The sequence below is a fragment of the Mytilus galloprovincialis genome, chromosome 3 (assembly GCF_965363235.1).
Source record: "Mytilus galloprovincialis chromosome 3, xbMytGall1.hap1.1, whole genome shotgun sequence".
NCBI classification, from domain to species: domain Eukaryota; kingdom Metazoa; phylum Mollusca; class Bivalvia; order Mytilida; family Mytilidae; genus Mytilus; species Mytilus galloprovincialis.
The window spans coordinates 104,266,514-104,289,050 of NC_134840.1; the positions used below are offsets into that span (position 1 = coordinate 104,266,514).

Genomic DNA, 22,537 nt, shown 5'->3' on the forward strand with positions numbered 1-22,537 from the left:
AGGGGAAAGCCAATGTGGGTTAGCAGTCTAGTGAAGAAGACCAATTACTGCAGTGCTGAAGGTCCCAGGTCGATTCTGACTTGTGACCCTGGAAATTTCAGAACATCACAAGGATGATTTTAAAACTTCTTAGATCATAGTTTAGACTAGAATGGGTATTTATTGGGACTCCCTACTCTGACCTGGAGATTAATCTTCTCAATTCTGATATCTCTCTGCTTTGGCTCTTTCTGTCAAGTGGCTTGGTGGTTCTCTTGAGAAATTCGGCTGACTCCACCATAATAACAGACTTCCAAGTGTCTTAGCACTCCCTTTGTCATGTTTGGGTTGGGGTGGGGATTGTCCTTGTAAAACATGTCATGAAAATCTATGTTAGTGAAACATCACGATTAATCCCAATACACCTTATTGCTAATCCTGGCTGACCCGGCCGCTTGAACTTTCGACGTCAACAACAATCACTTTTCCATTGTGGCGTCAGATATTTTGTTTTATTTTACTGGAACCTGTGTGATATCAAGTAATGGTAGAAAATAGCGATAAGATGTATAGGGAGTGTACATGTACATCGATTCCACCCGCAGCTCTCAAGGTGTTTTTCGGCTAACAGATGAATTTACCAGTAGTGCCAGTAGAGACATAGGGTATTACATCTGTTAGCTTTTCTATGAGATTTATCTTCAAAATATTACAACAGCAATGAAAAAAATGTCTAAAATGGACTAATTTACCAGAATGACTGGTCATGTTAGTGAAGAGATTAGAGAGAAAATCTATGAATAATTATTCAGTTGTCACGCCCAGCCTGTCAAAAACTCATTGTCTGTTAGCTGGCTATGAATGTGGACTACCACTCAGTACATATGAAGCAGATGTTGTGTTATAGATAGACTAGATCAGTATCGGCTTAAATAGAGGAAGTTAGTTTTGAAAGATGAAGCAGACGATTAAAATATTTTGCTCCTGTTTGTCATAAGAACTTCACTTTTGAATCGTGTCAGAGGCTCACTTTTTCTTCCTTTTTAAAAACACGAGTCTTAATATCAAAAATTCTACTAATGCTTTTCTTGATACCTGTTCGAGTTCTTCTAAGGACACTTGATGAGACATATCGATGTTCTTTTTTCCAACTTTTCAGTGCCCAAGGGAAATAACTCTAATTAGAAAAAATAACCTTTGGATGCATATCGGACTAAAGACGAAGTATTTCCGGATTTTTATATTCCTCAAAATCTTTTTTTTTTTAATTTAAACTAAAGTATCAATAAATAAGGGAGCTACCATTTGATTTTTATGGGGGGCTAGGATGAAAACTTTTGTCCTGCATATTTTTTAGCTGTAATCTCTGTCCTGCCTTTTTATTCTTCACTCTGTTCGGTCCGGCTTTTTTTTTTAGTTTATCCTGACTTTTTATTACCTAAATTGTAGACACAACTGTAGTCCTGACTTTTTTTTTTTGCAAGTGTCTCATCCTGCCTTTTTTTTTTACTCAATATCCTGTCCTGCCTATTTTTTTCAAATTTCATCCTAGCCCCCACATAAAAATCAAATGGTAGCTCCCTAAATATCATTGGCAGAGCCGGGTATCAGAGAGCTACTCAATGGCGAATCTAGAAATTTTCATATCGGGGGCCTACTGGCTACCTAAGAGGGACCCGCTCCCGTTACGCTTCAGTGATTCCTTATATAATCAAACATTACTTTTTTTCTCAAAAAGGGGGCTGGGCCCCCTGCCCCACCTAAATCCGCCTCTACTACAGTTTGAGTTTGATTTGTATTAGGTGGGGGAGGGTCATTCTAGGATGAAAATTGGTCTCTGTTCTGCCTTTTTATTTTTCACTCTATTTGGTCCTGCCTTTTTTCTAGTCCAAATAATTATGACGTCTGGCAAGGCTATTTTAATTTTTTTTTCTGGGACGCCAGGAAATTATGACGTCTGGCAAGGATATTTTAATTTTTTTTCTGGGACGCCAGGAAATTATGACGTCTGGCAAGGCTATTTTAATTTTTTTCTGGGACGCCTTGCCAGACGTCATAATTATTTGGACTACCTTTTTTCTTATTTTATCCAAGTTTACATTTAATCAGTCTAATGTAAGAGATATTACATTTGACTTTTACTATCAAAAACGAATAAATTTAAATGCAAAACAAACCATGCAGAAATATTCGTTAGTAGCCTAGGTACAAAATGTATGGTAAAAGGTAGCGTAACTTTGTTTCTTGTAAACACACGAGATTTGCAAGATATTTGCAATAAGTTTCCACTTTGGTTCTGATAAGAGTCTTTTTCAAAAAATGTATCTGGTGTTCCTGGGAGCCTCTAGTTATTTCTTCAACGGTTTAATACATCTATCATGATGTCACTCAGTCATGTCAGGGGGGGTCATTTCAGACAGCAGCTGAGGACATTAATCACATTTTTAAACAGATATCTTTAAGGCATCATTTACCGGCCAAATGTTGTGTTCAATTTCTTTTACACTATATCACTATGCAAATCCTTGACTATATTCTTTTAATAAACAAGTGTGGACACAGATCAATGTGGATAGTAATTGCTAATTTTTTGTTGGTGTTATGATTACTGAGTGTATGTATTAGTTGTCCCCTCCATATATTATATGAACAACATATGTATTTTTTGTCTTTCACTTAGGGTTCTATGTTAAATAGCATTGAACTCAAGCAGTTTTCCATTAATATCAGCTGCATTTTTTTTTATAAAGTTGGACTATATATCGATATATATATATATATTGATGGTCACTTTTCAGGACATGTTATATATTTTCCCCAGTTATCTTCTAGTGTATAGAATAGTGTTTTATAGTGGCAATCATGTTTGATAGCTATTAGTATCATCTTCTACAAAACTCAAAGAAATTTATGAATCGTTTCCTCAAAGTGTACCAATGCTCTGCTTTTGTGGGTGTAAGCAACATTTGTTAATCAGCATGAACGTTTTTCCTAATTTTCAAACATGACACTCAAAGGATTGTGTGGGATAGATTAGTTTCAAGTGGTTACAGAAATCAAGAATGTTTTTTTGTTTTTTCAAAGTTTACCTCAAATAAGTATAGGATGAAATATTTTGTCCTGCATTATTTAAGTTGTAATCTCTATCCTGCTTTTCTATTTTTCACTTTATTTGGTCCTGTGTTTTTTTATTAGTTTACCAGTATCGATCCTGACTTTTTTTTACTTAAATTGCTATCCTGACTTTTTTTTTACATAAATTGCTATCCTGACTTTTTTTTTACATAAATTGCTATCCTGAGTTTTTTTGCACAGTTGCTCATCCTGTCCTTGCTTACTCAAACCTCCTGTCCTGCCTTTTTCAATATCATCCTGCCCTCCCCTTAAATCAAATGGTAGCTCCCTTACTATTCACTGGGACGTTTCAATAATGCAAAACATGTACAATTAACCATGCTATCAGAATCTTGATAAGGTCAGAGCTGAAGTTAAAATTTCTAAATGCAATGAAACCAAACTCAAAACAACTAAAGACATAAGAATACCCAATCCACATTATTTTATAGCAACACCCCAGTTCTAGTGGGGTCAGACCTATAATCCGACAGTCCCATAATCCGACAGTCCGATAGTCCGACAGTCCTTTAATCCGACAGCACGATAGTCCGACAGTCCTATAATCCGACAGCCCGATAGTCCGACGCACGGTCACTTATCTCTGAAAAGTATGCCCATATAGACATGGAACGTTTATAAATTGGTATATTTTTTCACACAGAAAATTAACAAATCAGTCAGTATGACGTCTTGTACAGGACCGCAATAATCCCATACGAATCGGAAATGAACGGAATCCGGGTCCGTTCACCTTAAAATATGATCGCTCTCATTCAAATTCGCCCCTTTCACTAAAAATCCGTTTGCACCCTATACCGGTTTGCTTTTGTTTATTATGAAAACAATGATAAAAATATTTATAGCAATACTATTACTGCCCAAAAAATATACTAACCAAAACTGTATTGCTATTAAAAAAAATCATTGTTTCTTAATAAAGTGCCTTTTTTATTTCGTGCTGTCATTTTTAAAATTTCAGCACTGCAGTCATAGGTCTTAACCGCTATCTGCTTTGTCTTCGTACTGTCTTCATGTCATTGCCCATCTTCATTCCAATCTTTTTCACATAATTGGTGTCATGTCGTGTTGATTCTATGACTAGGGATGCTCAGGTCCTTATAATAATTTACATATAAGTGTTATCCTTTTATCAGCAAAGAGTTCAAGTTTTGGCAATCAGTAAACCAAAAAAAATACTAGATAGTACAGCGGTTTATATTGCCATACAAGCTAGGGCAATGATAAGGTATTATAAATAGACACAATTTAAGTTAAAATTTCATTCCAAATCATTAACTATGAAACCGTTCTGAAAGTGGTTTTGCATCTTGACTAAAATTTGAGATAATGAAATTATTCCTATTTTATCAAAACGAATTGCTCGTTTTAGAAAACAAAAGAAAAGATAAAAAAAAATATTGATACTTCTATGTTATTCTATCCGAAGTAGTCGTTTCATATCTTCGGGGCGAAACCCCTCATATATAAAAGCATAGTACATCTATAATACGTGTGACATATCACATTCAACCAGATTATACATTACATCTTGGAACAACAGTATATTTAACAATATATGTGCTCCTGGTTACATGCATGCGCTGGCGCATGTACAAAATGTATGTAAACAGACATTCTCGTTAACAACATCGACATGATGATATAAGGAATATTATATTAATTGTTCAAACAAGAAGGGGGCAATACCTTTTTGTGTAAACCTGTTATGGCCCTTTTCAAGGTGTTGTTAACTGTTATCTGAGATTAATTTAAGCTGTTAACTGTTTTCAGCCCACTTTGTTAACTGTTATCAGCATTTCTGCATTTTTTTGTTAACTGTTTTTGCAAAAATCGAGGTGTTGTTAACATGTTAACGGATCCCTATTGCCCTCCCTCAAGAAGGGATTTAATTTATATCCCATTTCGATGCATTCCACTTTTTAAATTTTAAACACTGCTCGCGTTTTAGCAGTACGCTTTTAAGAAGACAATCATCCTTTGCAGCAGCACGGCTTCGTGTCGGACCATCGGATTGTCGGATTAACGGACTGTCGGACTATCGGACTGTCGGACTATCGGACTGTCGGACTACTGGACTGTCGGAATTTCGGGGTGTCGGATTATAGCTACGCTCCCGTTCTAGTCAATGATATTAAAACAATATAGGAAAGTAAAATTGACCAAGTTCAATAGAGCATATGGGAACTTAAATAATAGAATGAGAATGCACAAGCGTAAATGGCTGTCCCTGCTTTACTGATCATGGATGAAGATTTAACTACTAGTATCAGTAAAATTTAATTCTATGGATGATTCAGGTTAAGGTAGCACTACAGTCAGAATTTTCTGACTCCAACCAACAGTCTTTAACGATTAATTTCTCCAAAACTACTCAATGGATTTTTAAAATCTTTAGCTCATTATAAAGGTGAAATATTAATTCTTCTTAATCTGTAGATAAATTAATTTTTGGTATGATTAATCTCAAAGTATAGCTCCTTAATTGTCAAAAAAGTGGTCATCCAACTTGGATGAAAATGACACATTCAGGTCAAATGGTAGTAAAAATTTGTTTTCATCCCTTTAATCAACCATACACTATAAACATAACCGTGTCTCAGATTTTTGATGTATGCCTCCAGTAAGAAGATATATTGATGTAACTGCTGGGTACCAAACCTCATTTCACCTTTCATCTTTGGACAACTATAAATTCATTTAGAAACAAATTATTTAAAAACTGGGACACGGTATTGTAGAAAATACTCCCTTTAATCACATATATCAAAGTCAAACCTAAAGGGGTACCAATGAAGTTTCTGTTTTCATTTTTTGCTAACAATTCTCATGAAAAATTGTTCAGAGAAATGACCTAAAAACTGAATTTCCCCCTTATAACCCCTATAAATGTATCATTAGTACAAAAGTTCCACTGAGAACACCCCAGGAGTGTTCTGACACCATTATTTTATCAATATAACCACACACTTTGTGTCTTTGATGCTCTAATACTGTAAATTTTGAATTATATGTGCACTGACCAACACTAACTAAGCATTTGGCGGGTCCGTTTGACGTCACAGATTTGACCAACATCTGTGATGTAGTAATTAAATATAGACAAAGCTCCGCCTCTCTCCAGACAGTCTAAGATAAGAGAATAACAGGAATGACCAGCTGCATATGAACAATTTTTAACATAATTATATTCACTATAAAGAATGATTTCATTTGTATTTTAAAAAGAAATATACTATGAAATTAGAACATTAAAATTATGCAATAAAAGACATGTTCCATAAAAGATCAAGACCATCCCCTTGCTGAAAATAGATTCTTGATTCTTAAGTTTTATGGAATTTAAAAATTTCACATAAACTTAAAATTGGTTTAAGTGCCTGAAACTCCTAACAAAAGACAGATTCAGAGACATATACTTCTTGTTTGTAGTAAGAACCTTAAAAGTTTAAAGTTTGTCAGAGGCTTTCAAGATACTTTCACACTCTTATCCTTAAATATACGGTATATATATAGTTTTGTTAATTTTGGTAAGATTTCTTCCCTTTAGATTTTCTCCTTTTTAATAACTTTCCCTTTTCTCTGTTTACTTCAAAGTTATATAAATTACTTTTGTTGCAATACACATGATACAATGAGATAAGATCACACTATTTATCTTGTGGTCAGTGATTAACAGCTGGACACTGGCATCAACAGATGATTGACATATTAGCCCCTCCTAAATGCTTATATATTTAGATTAATTACCATGTGCCTTTATTTACATAAGTTCATTATCAATTTACTCCCTATTGTGATATGATAATGATTTTGGGATTTTTACAAACTGTGTAGAATAATACTTACTTTAAAATTATGTGATAAAAAAAATATCTTAAAAATATCACTGTTAGACTATAGTGCTACCTTAATGAGGTCAAATTCAGAAGAACCTTGCGAGCAAACATGTTAATTTTAAACTTCACAATTTTTAATTACACCAAATTGCTTATTATACCTGAGATCCAGACACAACCACTAAAACTGAACATTCACCAACAAATACTGCAAAATGGAACCAGTTTGTATGAACCTTACCAGGTCTTACCAATCAGGTTAGGAATCTGGTGTACAGTAGTTGTCATTTGTTATTCGTGTTTCTCGTTTTTATATAGATTAGACCGTTGGTTTTCCTGTTTGAATGGTTTTACACTAGTTATTTTGGGGCCCTTTGTAGCTTGTTGTTCTGTGTGAGCCAAAGCTCTGTGTTGAAGGCTGTACCTTGACCTATTATGGTTTACTTTTATAAATTGTTATTTGGATGGAGAGTTGTCTCATAGGCACTCATACCAAATCTTCCTATATCTATGGATATCTTTCCATATGCCACATACAGTTGACCTATTTAACCTATTGCTTTAAGTATCTGAGATATGGACTTTACTTTTATATCTAACCTTGAATACTGTTCTTTAAAATGAGGCCAAGTTCAGGTTAACACTGTCTGACAGACATTTAGTCATTGCAAAGGCATCCTCATACCAAACAAAGTTATCAAGTAAGAAATTCATGTGATAAAGAAAACTAAAGTTTTTTTCATTTCAGTCACTTAACAATAAAAATGAGATCAAAGACAACAGACATATAGCAAACAAAAACTTCATAATATAGGACACTTTTTTACAAGGTATAAAGTATCTAGGTCTATTTCATTCTGAAATAGAACACTTTATACTAATACTTTATCTAGTACATGTAGTCACAAACCTTCCTATTTAGGTATGGAATATTGTGATACAACTTCATTGAGATCCATTCACTGACATATAAGTTATTGTCTGTTTGGATGAAGACGACAATGTCATACCATAGTCCATTTTTTCTGCAACTTCAACATGACCTAGACAAAGGACTAAGAAGTTGTTTTACAGTTTCTTTTATTACATATTCTGACATCAGACTGATTTTTTTTTAAACTAATGTGCATTTTGGTGTGTGTTTGTTTTTTCTAGATTGGCTACAGGTATTGGTGAAGGGTTGAGATCTCACTAAACAGGTTTAACCCAGTCACAATTTTGCCTGTCCCAAGCCAGGAGACTCTGGCCTTTGTTAGTCTTGTATGATTTTTAATCTGAATTCATTCATATGTTTTGGAGTTAAGCATGACATCATTTTTCTCTAGTACACATTTCAGTTTTAGTGGCCAGCTGAAGTCCACCTAGAAAGAGATTTTCTCATCATGTTTGAAGACCCTTTCGTGGGGTTGGGCAGTTTTCTGCTCTGGTTGGGTTGTTGTCTCTTTGACATGTTCCCATTTCCATTCTCAGTTTTAATTACTAGTAATACATAGCATTATTTTTGGCCCCAATTCCTAAACAGTTATGACCATGCCAACCTCTAAAATCAATCACAGATCTTCCTTTTTAGATATGGAACCTTGTGGTACAATTTCATTTAGATCCATTAACTTACAGAAGTTATTGTCTGGAAACCAAATGTCTTAGGATGACGACAACATTGCTCTACCATCTTGCCTGCAGTTATATTTACAAAACATAATCCATTTTTTCTACAACTTTAACATGACCTGGATAAAGGACTACACATTTGGTTTACAAAATCAAACTGAATCATTTGAACACAGACCAACCATTGCAAGAAACATTCAGTAAAAAAAATGTCCCATATATCAAAACAGAAAGATAAACAGAAAGATTTTTTATTGAAAATAGACATATAAAATGTTCATTTGTATATAAATGTGAAGTGACAATATAAAAGCAAGCATGATAATCTCTTATATTAAAGATTACAAAAGGCTATAACAGATCATTAATCATATTTCAAAGAGATGTCTTCCTGACAATAAAAAAGTATATTAAAGTAAACTACAATGTAATTTGAAAATTAAAAAAAAAAATACATTAGTTTTTAGACATTTGCTTATTTTTTTATAAATCAATAAAAAACATATTAAAAAGCTTTGTCTATTTGTCAGAACAATATAATAAGTTGAATATAAGAATAATAACATAGTTTTATTGTACAATTATGATCTCGCTGATATAAATCCATATTATGCATTTTAAACCATTACCCACTTCAGAGTTAACAAGCATTTACAGTATTTATGGACTTTAAGTAAACTTTAGATATTATTTAAAGCTGTAAAAAATTTGATTAACACCACACTTTTATCATTTGATGTCACACAATTCAGACATTTTGGCAAACCCACTATTAATACAGATAAGAAAAAATATGCAATCATTTTAATACACTAATGAAAAGCAATTAAAAGATTGTAATTTGTGCATTCATACATTGGGAAAAGCATAAACAACCAACCCATTCATCTCAAATCTGACTTACAAAAATAACAACAAACACATGTAAACAAAAATGTACAGGCTATATTTTTATATTTAGATATTGGTCAATCTTGCTTTACTGAAAATTTGAAAACATACCTTTTTGTTACTTTTGACTAAGGTTTTAACTTTCCTTTTTACTATGGCAGGTAACCATATTCTTATTTTGAAAATTAAGTCTTCATCCAAGTAAGGCAAATAATCATATATTCTAGAAGAAAATGTTGTTTAATTTTTAAAAATTTCATGTCTCTAATAATCAATTGTAATTGTCTAAAGAAAAAGTTTACATTACTTCATCCTATGGAACACATATGTATACATAACAATATCATTGTAAACGTAACAAATGTTTAACAAAACAAATAGTATAAAATGAGATTTGGTCAACACTGAAAATATTTCTGAACTAATGCTACTGACCTGAACCTTTTTTTTTTCAGAGCACACTTTTTGGAAATATATTTGCAACCAAATTTGGAGGAGATTTTTTTCAAGTTTATTTTTTTAATAGAAAGTGTACAATTAATTGAGTGATTACCTCCCTTAAATAATGTTTAATTTAGAATGGGAAAATAAATATCATAGACGTCCTTGTTTAGATTGTTCATGTTTTTTGGTATCTTAATCAGATATTTCAGCTGGAATTTCAATACACAGAATGTCTTTGTTATTCTCATCCAAAAGCTCCCATCGTACTACAAGTTGCAACTGAAATAAATATAAAGAATAATCATGTTAGGTAAAGATACAAGTACATGTAACAACTTCCTGTGTGTTTTTTCTACTTAGGCCACACCAATTTGATAAATAGTTCTTTGGACATTTGCTCTAAATAAATGGGGTGAGCGAGCGAAAATTTTTTGTTTTTAAAAAATTCTTGAAAATGAGTTTTTGACAGGCAAGAGGTCTGCAAGAGGAGCGAGCAATATCTTTTTTTTTTAAAGTGTTATATGCTAGGTTTATCATACAGAATGAGAAGGAAAAGCACTGATGTTTTGATGCATAAGGCCTGTTATCCCATTTGAATACATTATTCTGACTCTAATCAAACAACTGTAGACTCTTTCACCTTGCAGCAGCAAATATTTGAAAAAAAAACCTCTTAAATGTGACATAGAAATGGCAATACCAATGACCTTCACAAGTGTAAAGAGCACACAAAACACATGACAATTATTAAATTGATACTTTAAGTTTGTAACTTTTTGGTGAACAGCCTTTTTTTTGACAATGTTTTAAGGTTTTTATTAAATTCCACCAAGGGCTGTTCCAAAAATAAATGTATGGGAGAGGGGGGAGGCACTTTTTATTTGACCCATGCATACATTTTAAATTGGATTTATCATTTAAATGTTCAAGCAATCTTTCTTAAATACCCACCACCCATCAAATTCTAATACAGGTGCCTTCCTCCCCCATATAATTAATTCTGGAAAGGCCCTAAACAAAACATTGGATTTTCTCATGGTTGAAGAATTTTTGGTTGCCTATAATTGTTAACATCTACTTCTTTTGAATTTTGGTGGATACTGTGAAAGTACTTTAATTCGTGGGTGTCAATTTTCGTGGTTTGAGCAATATTTACATCTTCGTGGGTTTTTAAATTCGTGGATTTTAGTTTTCTAAAAAAAAAAATAATTAAAAATTAAACCCTTTAGAAACGAAGGTTACAAATAGTCTGGATTGAAGGAAATTGCAAAGTAAACATTGACCTGTGTAAATCGTAGTGATAACACTAATTAACCCATGATAAAGTGATCAACAGATTTAAAACCATCAAAGCCATAGAAATGTCACCTAAAGAAAACAGTAACATAAACAAATGCTATAAAAGTATCTTGAATTGTCAAATAATTCTTATGTACAAGAACTATGAGGATATAAAATTAACCCTTTATCATACTAGCATATCAATACCAGAAATCTGACTTTCATCAATCAAAAATATTTTTTTATGAGATTTAAAAGATCAAAAGTTGTACAGTTTAAGTTATTAAAGATTAAATGGGTATAATCCTGCATGCTGTTGTAGTTCTGTGACTGCTATTAAAGTATTCTCAGATTTGGCGTTATTCAATATATTCTCTAGATCATATAATTAGTCAAACCTACCGATGGGGATCTTTCCATGTCTTGATTTGGACAATGGTTGTTTTATTTCGTTGGACACTTAATTTCGTGGATAAAGTCATCCACGAAAACCACGAAAATTGGTACCCCACGAATAGAAGTACTTTCACAGTAGTTGTCTTATTTGCAATTAACCACATCTCCTTATTGTTTTATTAAGAGCTGAACTTGGAAACATAAAGACAAACAGAGGGATATGTGTTCTCATCAAAACTAGCTACTACTGTGAACTGTAAGATGCACCCTTGGAAGGAATACATTTTTAATTATATCAGATAGATTTATTTTGATAGTAGGATTTTGACATACATGACATATTTCACAGTATTAAAATTGCAGTCTTTTATGAATGTGGTCTATATACCACAAAGCATTTTTAAGTTTATTCTGTTACAATTGTCCCTGATTCTAAAGTATCTAAAGACCACCCACACTCTATAGTACTAGGTCAATAAGGTCACACAACAGTTTCTCTGGGCCTGTCAATTTCTCCTTGCACTGTTCACACGATTTTGGTTTAGGTTTTTAAGGAAGTTCTATTGTTTTTTTCATTAACACTGCAAACACATTTTTAAGGGGGACCTGTTGGTATTTCTTTTAAATTTTTGTTTGGATCGCAGGGTGTTCTATCTATTTCAAAATTCACAAATTTACAGTTTAACTCTCCCAACAGCGAAATATCCATGTCAGTGCCAACACTGATAGGTGTAGTCAAAAATTACTCTGACGTCCAGCGGCTGTTTTGCCAGACAAGTCTCAGCCCCAGCTTGTCTGGCAAAACAGCCGTTAGACGTCAGAATAATCTCGAACTATGATAGGTGATGCCGACGGCTGTTGCACAGGCACTTGTTTCTACCCATTGGAAGACCCACTATCAACGTACATTTAGGAGAAGGTACCCAACTACTTTTTTCACCTCTCCGCTTAAAACCCTTATTTCTCTGTCAATTCAATCTCAAATTTCTTGTCCAATACACCATTCGATTCATAAAAAGTTTTTCATTCAGATGATATGCATTGTATTTACCCTTAGAGTACCCCTTTACCCCTAATACACAAGATTTGACAATAAATTTTCGTAAATGTACGTTGATAGTGGGTCTTCCAATGGATAGAAACAAGTGCCTGTGGGCTTTTGTCAAATTTGTATGTTTTTGATATCATCAAACGAAATATTGACAGACTTTACCCTTTTGGCTTCATCAAATATATATTCAAATGTAAATTGTTCAATGATTGTCTGTCCTCGGCATTGAGCCGAAACCACAACAACTGATGGCTTGACATTTTGATTTTTATATTTCCCTTCACTTTTTATTGATTGATCACATGTGCGTTTGAACCCAGATTTGATTATATGCAAAAAGAAAGCGTCAGTGAGAAAACAAAATTCAAGGCAAGACTAATTTCGAAGTGGCATGCGGACCAAAAAAATACGGAAGCGGTAGTTTAATTGTTTGTTGAAAACTTGATTTCTCAAAAACAGAAGTGGGAAAATCCAAAGAACTATAAATCAAATTGGTGTGGCCTTAATTAGATAAAATGTAAAATAAACAAAATAATTATGTGAAGTATATACAAGTAACAATTTCCTGTGTAATTATTTTTAGTAGAAAAACCTTTTAACTAACTAGAGTTTATGTTTTTATGTAATAATTAAGTTGCTTTTTATAACTGTGGTGACTTCTAATTATTAGTATAATTAATTTAGTTTAGTAGTACTGCTGGGTTGCTGTTTCAGTGACATCAACTAAATTATGTACAAACATCTTCAACATGTATGTATCCAAGAACTTTATACCAGGAAGTCAGTCCCCCCCCCCCCCCCCCCCCCCTCAACTGTCACAGGTCATGATCGTATTTGAAATTGCTGAAGCCACAAAGCAAGAAATTCAGATTGAGGGATCAACAATTTGTTTTTTCATGAGACATATATCATATTGAAGACAAATAATGTTATAAAATTTTTAAATGCATTGAATTAATTAATTTTTACGATACAATAATAAAAACATTGTAAAATCTTAAATTGGGATACATGTATTACTAAAATAACTTACATTTGGATAACTGCTTTTAATGGGAATGGCATTATTGTAAACGTAGTTCTTTCCCTTGGTCAAAGGACAGGTCAGTCCACTATGTTGACAGCCATCCACATTTGGTGGTGTAAATGGAACTGGTACGTAACTAATTACACCATGGACATCAGCTGTTACCTTTGTATACCCCTCTCCTGTAAACATATTTGTTATAAATTTAACTTCATGACATCAACTATACTTTCATACATGTGTAATTTGTGATTAATATATAGTTGTTTGCTTATCAAGCATGTCTAATGGCATATATTCAGGATGAAGAAATAAAATTTACATGTTTAAATACAACATTTGGTTGGTCAATACTCATATAACAAGCAAGGTTTTGCTAACTCTGTAATCTATGAAAATCAGCATGAAAATTACGAATGTATTTGTGATACATGTAGATAGATACATGTACACTTTTCTCTCAGTTTTAAACAGGTACAAATTTGATCCAAATTGTTGTCCTAGATGAATTCCCGATGGCATTAGTTTAGATTAACCTGTTGTATTATTCAAGAGAATATATAATATATAATGTATCTATTGATTATACCTGCAGTAAATGATATTGACAAAGCAGCACTTGATCCTTTCTTTAGCTTACAAGGAGGAGCATCACATCCTGGAATTACTACATTTGTTACTTTAGATGATCCACCTGAAATAAAACGAAGGCAATTTGTTAAAAATGTTTCCTGATTCCTGACATGAAGGAAAATGTCGATGGGTTGTCACTCAATTGTTTATTCTACAATTTTTCAAGCTACAAATGTACTTCCCTTCATTTATTATAAAATTTGTCTTTTATCCTCTATTGTTTATATTTTAGAACTCTGTTGTTATTCTCTAGATCTATTCTTTATTTAATATTTGACATACTTTTCCTTTATTCTTTATTTTTTTTACCACTTTTTGAAGTATTGATCCATTATTCTCTTAATCTATAAACGCTTTCAAAAACCCTGTAAGTACATGTTACTTAAATAATTTGGTAGAATGTAGATCATATATTTATTTAGGAAGTGTGTCACCAAAAATGCCAACAATGCCTGTTAGACATGTTAGAAATGTCAGAGTACATGAGTAAGTACATCTACATGCATGAACATTTATTTTAAGTCATGTAAGTAGGCAGGAACACAACAATGTTTTTGGCCTTACAATCCTCATTTGGATTTAAAATAGATACAAAGAAGTAATTTCTATACAAGGATTTGTATACACATCCTTGGTCTAAAAAAGGGGGATGCAGTGAACTTTTGAGTAAAAATATCCGAATTAGCGACCAGAAATAATACCAATTTTCTTGCTACATATTTTTTGTAGTTGTGTGTTCGTGCTTTCTTATTCTGTGAATGCTGAGATTAATAAAGAAACATGCATGTTTATAAAAATTATCATGGACATGCATTTTCTACAGAGTGAGACAGATGTATCTGATAGCAGAGACATATATCTATAATACTAAAATAACCAGGTCCAATTTGTCAGCCGTCATGGAGTGAAAACGACAAATCAAAGAATTCAACTTTATATATAGCTAATATAGGACAATGGTGTAGATTAAAAATTACACCACTCCAGACCCTTTTGTTTTCCACATAACTAATATTGCCATTAATTAACAAATTCCGGGTCGAATTCGATACCGATAGTATATTCACATGTAACCTATTATCTTATCTGTACGTTCCGCATCTGAGAGGCGCACCACCAAACGGTGTATTTAGGAATTTGCTATATACACGGGTCACAATTACAGGGTTGACACTACTAAATTCAATCATTGTCAAATTGTTCCCTATTGTAGTATTTTAATTAGTAAGACTTTCTAAGATAACAATACGAATACTAAAAATCTGGAATTAAGATAAGGTGTATAGGTACAGTTTTCAATTTGTTAGCGGGCATGACATAAAACAGTGAATCAAAAAATTTTACTTTATTTATAACTAATATTGGACAATGCTGTTGTTTAAAAAATAATCCATTCCAGTAACTTTTGTTTTCGAAATAATTAATATTACCAATAATTGATAAGTAAGTTCCAGGTCGACAGGTTCACACAGAAAAAGTTTGAAAGCAGAGAAAACTGTGTATCTTTAATATATAATCGGCATGACTTTATCAGATGACAAAGCAATACTAAAATAAGGCTAACGAATCTATAATACTAAAATAATGAGGTCCTATTTGTCAGCCGTCATGGGGTAAAAATGACAAATCAAAGAATTTAACTTTATATATAGCTAATATTGGACAATGGTGTTGATTAAAAATTACACCACTCCAGACCCTTTTGCTGTCCACATAATTAATATTGCCAATAATTAACAAGTTCCGGTTCGAATCCGATACCCATACCAATAGTATATATTCATCTGTTAGACTGTTACCTTACCTTATCCATGTTATCTGTACATTCCACATTTGACAGGAGCACTACCATACGGTGTATTTAGAATTTTGCTATATACACGGGTCATAACCACAGGGTTGACACTACTAAATTCAATCATTGTCACATTGTTCCCTATTTTAGTATTTTAAGCAGTATGACTTTCTAAGATGACAATACCAATACTAAAAATCTGGACTTAAATTAAGGCATATAGGTACAGTTTTCAATTTGTTAGCCGGCATGACGTAAAGCAGCCAATCAAAGAATTCAACTTTATTTATAACTAATATAGGACAATGCTGTTGATTAAAAAATACTTCATTCCAGGCTCTTTTTTTCCAATAATTAATATTACCAGTATTACCACAAGGCACAGGCATACCTTATGAAGTCCGCAGCAATTATTTATTTTATTTAATAAAATTTTAAACTCCAAAGGTACCCTGCACAAGGCACAGGCATACCTTATGAAGTCCGCAGCAATTATTTATTTTATTTAATAAAATTTTTTAACTACAAAGGTACCCTGCACAAGGCACCAGCATACCTTATGAAGTCTGCGGCAATTATTTATTTTATTTAATAAAATTTAAAACTACAAAGGTACCCTGCACAAGGCACGGGCATACCTTATGAAGTCTGCGGCAATTATTTCAACTTATTTTATTTAATAAAATTTTAAACTCCAAAGGTACCCTGCACAAGGCACAGGCATACCTTATGAAGTCCGCGGCAATTATTTATTTTATTTAATAAAATTTTAAACTACAAAGGTACCCTGCACAAGGCACGGGCATACCTTATGAAGTCCGCGGCAATTATTTATTTTATTTAATAAAATTTTAAACTCCAAAGGTACCCTGCACAAGGCACGGGCATACCTTATGAAGTCCGCGACAATTATTGATTTTATTTAAGAAAATACCTGATGCAGTTTTAGAAAAAAATAAGGTTATTCTATTCCCATTAAGTTATTTTTTACCCCGTCAAACTCTCCATCAGTGAAACAACAATTCTCACATAGAAAAGACAGATTAGCATCAGACCATTTCTTTAACAATAAATCACTCATGGGTACACATTTGGTATGGACCCATTTCTCACAGCCAGTGCACTGAATTGCGTCAATGACACAATCATCAGTACATTCAGTACATTTTATACACGGATATTTCATTTCCTCTGACATTTTGGAAGAATAAGCACCAAAATCGTAAATTACTTTTTATATGCAAATGTTACTAAAATAATACCAAGCCGTTGTCTTCATATTTCTTTGATGAACAAAATTTGAGAAAATTGAAATTTTTGTATTTATGTATTAAAACAACACCAAGCTTTAGTTTAAAAGGAGATATTTGGAGAAAATTGTACAGTAATAACAGCATTTAATAATATCATAAGAAAACAATATAATTACAAAGATTTTGGAAACATGTTATTTTAGTTAAAAACTTTGACGAATCATAATTCCTTTCATTTAATTAACAATAACGATATTTATTAACAACAATCAGTTTTTTATATGAATGTAATAAAGGAAATTATTTGGTAAGCTTAAATACACCAATGAAGTTATGTTAAATGTATAACTGTTTATAATTTCATTTTTTTTAATAGAATCTATTCTGTCAGTACATTTGATACTCTATTCTTCCAGTTCTTTTAATACTTTGATTTTCTTAAGTTGTCTACCTCTAGAATGTCCGCCATATTGTGTCCAACAAGGATTTTGCACAAGACATACAAATCGAAATTTTGAAATGAAATTGCATTTTTAGGCCACACCAATTTAATTTCTTGTTCTACGGATTTTTGGACTCCAAAAATTGGGTCGAGCGAGCAATTTGAAAATTTTTATAAAAAAATATTCAATTTGCAAATTTTTGAGGCGAAGCTTGAAAAGTGAAGGCGAGCGATTATAATTTTTTTTGTAAATATAAAATAGTAAGTTTTAACAATATTAAAACTTGATATATCACTTGTACTTTGACATTTCTTTGATTTATGAAGTATTTTTTCCCTGTTCACCAAGAAATAATTGTATAATTAAATCTGGTACATGTATGTGTGACTGACAATGAGACACTTCTCCATCTAAGTCATAATCAGGTTGGGAACATATATAGTTTGTAAAAACACTTTTTAGTACAAAAGGGCTCATATATTCCCAAAGAGCTATATATCTATCTTGTATTAAATGGTCAAAACATGTCCAAGAATTTTGTAATTTTCCTGCACTTAAACCATGTTAATATAACACATTTACTTTAACAGTTTAATATTATTCAAAATAAGTGGACCCCTCTTTTAGCAAAATGTTTAGAAAAGTTGTTTAAAATATAATGTATTTCTCCTCTTTTTGAGTAAAAAAAATCTAAGTTTTCAAAGTTTTTGTACAGTAGCACTATACAAATCCTTGGTAAAATGTATTTCTATTCCCTTTTCTACAACAGTAAAATTACCCCTTGTCTGAGGGAGGGTTGTTCCCAACCTGATAATAACAAACACAGGTCAAATTACGGCCTTTTACACAGGGCCTCGATCCAGACTAAACAGCAAACTATAAGGGACCCCAAAATTATAAGTGTACACAATATTCGAGCAGGAAATCCAACTATCTAATTTGTATATCCAAACGGGAAAATACCAATGACCCACATCAACAAACGATAACTGCTGAACGACAGGCCCCTGAATCAATCAGGACAGGTGCATAAACATGCAGCGGCTATGGGTAGTTTTGTTTCGCCAGCATACAATATAATTCTAGTTGAAGGCAACTCCTTCAAAAGTTCTTTGTACTTATTCTAACAACGAACATTTTTTGATAGGGAATATAAGTAAGGGGGAAAGTAACCAATGTTTAGTTCTGTACAGGTAAAATGTATTTCCGCTGTTATATATTTATATCGGAGCACTCCCATGTGGGATAAATTGCTTTTATGCTGAAACAAATATTCTCACGGATATTTACACAGTGTGATGGGGAGCTTATAGGTTTAAAATCGTTATATACAGGTTCGACTGTGATTTTAAAAAACAAATATTGATATCTTTTTAAAATATTTACAAAAAAAACGGTGCGGAAAATAGACATGATTACATTTCCAGATGCGGGAAGCGGGAATATAAAAAAATTCTGTTTTGAAAAAAATAGGTGCAGGCGGGTCCGTCGAACAAGGAATTTAATTGGTGTGGCCTTATTGAATAAAAACGAGTAATATCTCTAAGTAGTATTCTTTTATATTGTCAAAAGTAGTAAACCACTATAAAAAGTAGCATAACACCATAAAAAAAAAAAATTCTCGGGATATATTATCTTTTTCTCGAGATATTACGTTTTTCTCGTATTTCTCGGGAAATCGTGGTACCGGTAATTGATAAGTTCCAGGTCGACGGGTTCAAACAAAAAGATTTTGAAAGCAGAGAAAACTGTGCATCTTATAATCGGCATGACTTTATCAGATAATACGCATAGTTATATACTTTAATTCAGTCACGGACCCGCCATATCACGGGTGTGTAGTTTTATCAAAATTTATTTTTTTGAATGTACATATCCAGGTGTAATGATAAGTCGTTATCCTAAGGCTATTTTTTTTCTTATTTTTTCTGTACACTTAGCTTTCATTTTTTATTACCATGCATTGTCAGTGTTCTCCCCAGGCCCTTAAAGGACCACGGGCCCGCGATGTATAATTTTCTGCCGCGGTGGTATCGTTCTTGCCGCGATGTATAATTTTTTTCCGTGGTGCTAAAGTTTTCGGTAAAAAAATCGTATTAAAATCGGTAAAGTTTCAGATGACTTCAACTTTACATCAAAATTGACCAGTTCTAACCAGTTTAATCCAGTATTGACAAGATGATTGTTTACACCACGTGATCGATTTACCTGTTGAGGTTAACCTTGATGATTGGATTTAATCGATGTACATGATTCTTTTGTGTTTTAATTAATTAAGAGATCATAATTTAAATAACAGACTTGTGAGGGACAAGCAGACATTTGTTAATGAACCCTATTACGCCAGTCTCAAGTCAAAATAATTTGCCTTTTAGGAATTAATTGTGGAGTTACTTCCCCTGATTTTGGTAATTACAAATAAATGCTCCTCACATATAATTTCTCATTGCAAATAAAAATAAAGTACAAATTGAATGCAAAATTATATTAGAATGTTACATTAAGGATGAAAACATTCTTAGAACATACCAACAAAAATGTTTTGCAAATTATTTTTGAGAATCATACCATTATTGATGCACAGACATATTATAATAAATCGGTAATTTATACGATGTTCAAAATATTTGACTGTAACAGGTCTAAAAAGCCTACTGCCACAACTCTAATACATTCCCATGCAGGACTAAAGCTAGGGATGAATCTTGTGAATAGAAAACTCTTTTAAAGTACTCTCCATGTCTGTAACAAAGTATTAATCATAAAAACAAATTTGTTGTTGTCTAAAAGAATCAGATCTAAAACTATGGAAAATAGTTTTTAATTTACTGAAGGTTCTGTATCAAAAATCTTGTTCAAAGTTCATTGTTATGGGGAATGTGTAGTGTAACTACAAGTATCGGGACAAAATGGCTTGATCAAAATATAAGAAGTGACTTTAGCTTAAAGACTAATTGTGCTTTCTTTTATTTATTCTTCAAAGATATTAAAGTATACAAACTGTTTATTAATTTACTTTTTCTACCAATAATTTTCTGACCCAAAGTCCTACAACACAGTTCCACAGTAAACAAAACAAAGGCAAACAGGTAATGACAAAAAGTAACAAGAAAAAAAATAAGCGACGCAAAGCGACACAAAATACTGTAAAATTCATTTCGTCACGCGTTACCCTGGTGCTATCCAAAAATCCTGGGGAGAACACTGATTGTCAAGCTTGGTAACTCATAATTATTTGTCAGTAACTAAATGTACGATGCTGTCCCATACTGAACCTTCTGACCTTGTTTGTTTACATTTAAATTTCAATGGCGTCAAAATCACGTGATGTCAATTCGTTCTACCCAATCAAATTGCTCTACTGTCAATTAGGGGATTTTCCAGTCTACGGCAATTACGTTATTTCTTTGTGGGATATTGCTTCAAAATAGTTTGCAATAATTTGGGGTTTTATTCAACAGGAAAACTCTTTTTTTGCCATCCCTTTTGACATCAGTGGAATTCTGTATGAATATTTATCTACAGTCATAATGGTCAGAATATCGATCTTTTTATAATGAATAAAAAGAAAATTCTATGAAAAATAAATGTAAATTATTTTTCATTAACCTACTCTATATTCCTGTACAAAATTATGGCATGGGCATCGTTTTTTCAATTAGTTTTCCTTTCATTTTGGTTGGGCTTTTTTCTCGGGAAAATCGCGAAAGACGTAAGGAGCATGTCATTTTAAAATTCCTAAAAATACGATTTGCTTGACCTGTATTGCCTGCCACAAGATTGATGACGCTGAATGGAATGTACACAAAGCAATGGAGGCCGGAAGTGGGATTTTGTGAAGTTCTAGAATGTTTTTAGACATTCGGAAGTCGGGATTGAAACGGGCATTAGAAATTTGGCATTTTTTAGCAATAATTGAGAACAACAATGAAAACTTACCTTCAGAAATGTTTTTTTATTCAAAAGTGTTCTACATTGTTTTTCTACGCCGGTAGTGGCGTAGTGACGTCAATGCGGAGTTTCCCCGTGTGCTAAGTTCAAACACAAATACCTAACGAACTGACAAGATGAACGATTTAAGACTACGGTAGGATACGTTATTTTGTTTTTTCTTGATATTGTTATTTTTGATTTTTTTTTTCCTGCTAAAATGTAAATTATAAATTTTATAGTCGACGCCCGGCGAATAATCTTCAATAATTGAAGGATCGCTAGAAACCTAAAAAAGAAGAAGAAGAAGTGTGTTCTTGTATATTATACAGTTATATGTCTCTGCTGATCATACTGCTGATAGAGATTTACAAAACTCACTTTTACAAGTATGGAACGGTGTTTTGCCTGAGCTCAAATCTACAGACATACACACAACCAGGATAACAGCAGCTATAAATTTGTCCATTCTTTTCTGCAGCTCCACCTTATAATAATATTTCCTTCTTGACAACTTTCCTGTGATACACTAACTCACGTGACAATCGTACGATTTTCCAAAGATCGTTCTGTTACAAACTCGTACTACAATGGGTGACTTCGTACCTTTCCAAAGTCGTACCACAGTCAACTCACACCATACTAAATAGAAAGCATTCCAATATTTACAAAACAAGATATATACAAAAAGGAGCAAAAGACAGTTTAACGTTAAAATGGCAAAACCGATGGGACACCAGTGATAAAGGAAGAGGATATTATTCCTTTCAACAAAATCAGAGACATATTTATGTCTCTGACAAAATGTAAAAAATACACTTCCAAAAGA

At 32.7% G+C, this 22,537-nt stretch overlaps 2 protein-coding genes across 2 annotated transcripts in view; both read right to left on the reverse strand.

The window, feature by feature from the left end:
• Window positions 1–1,167, reverse strand: part of LOC143069624 (exocyst complex component 5-like) — a 47,765-nt gene extending 46,598 nt beyond the window's left edge. The window contains exon 1 of the mRNA XM_076244351.1: window positions 1,075–1,167. Within this exon, the coding sequence (XP_076100466.1) occupies window positions 1,075–1,110 (36 nt within the window). The 5' untranslated portion in view covers window positions 1,111–1,167. The remainder of the gene's footprint in view (window positions 1–1,074) is intronic.
• Window positions 1,168–9,408: 8,241 nt separating this feature from the next.
• On the reverse strand, window positions 9,409–22,258 carry LOC143069626 (NPC intracellular cholesterol transporter 2-like). Its single transcript, XM_076244353.1, has 4 exons — window positions 22,090–22,258; window positions 14,244–14,348; window positions 13,661–13,836; window positions 9,409–10,178 (listed from the first exon to the last, which is right to left on the reverse strand). The coding sequence occupies exons 1-4, from the start codon at window positions 22,175–22,177 to the stop codon at window positions 10,092–10,094; spliced, it is 456 nt and encodes a 151-aa protein (XP_076100468.1). The 5' UTR covers window positions 22,178–22,258; the 3' UTR covers window positions 9,409–10,091.
• Window positions 22,259–22,537: the final 279 nt, after the last annotated feature.

What these genes read in the sequence shown, in the direction of transcription:
- LOC143069626 (XM_076244353.1), bottom strand. Translation starts at nt 22,177, where the DNA reads ATGGACAAATTTATAGCTGCTGTTATCCTGGTTGTGTGTATGTCTGTA. An exon ending in ACCGTTCCATACTTGTAAAA is followed by an intron (nt 14,349 to 22,089) that starts GTGAGTTTTGTA and finishes GTTTTATTTCAG; the next exon opens with GTGGATCATCTAAAGTAACA. An exon ending in GTCAATATCATTTACTGCAG is followed by an intron (nt 13,837 to 14,243) that starts GTATAATCAATA and finishes ATATGTTTACAG; the next exon opens with GAGAGGGGTATACAAAGGTA.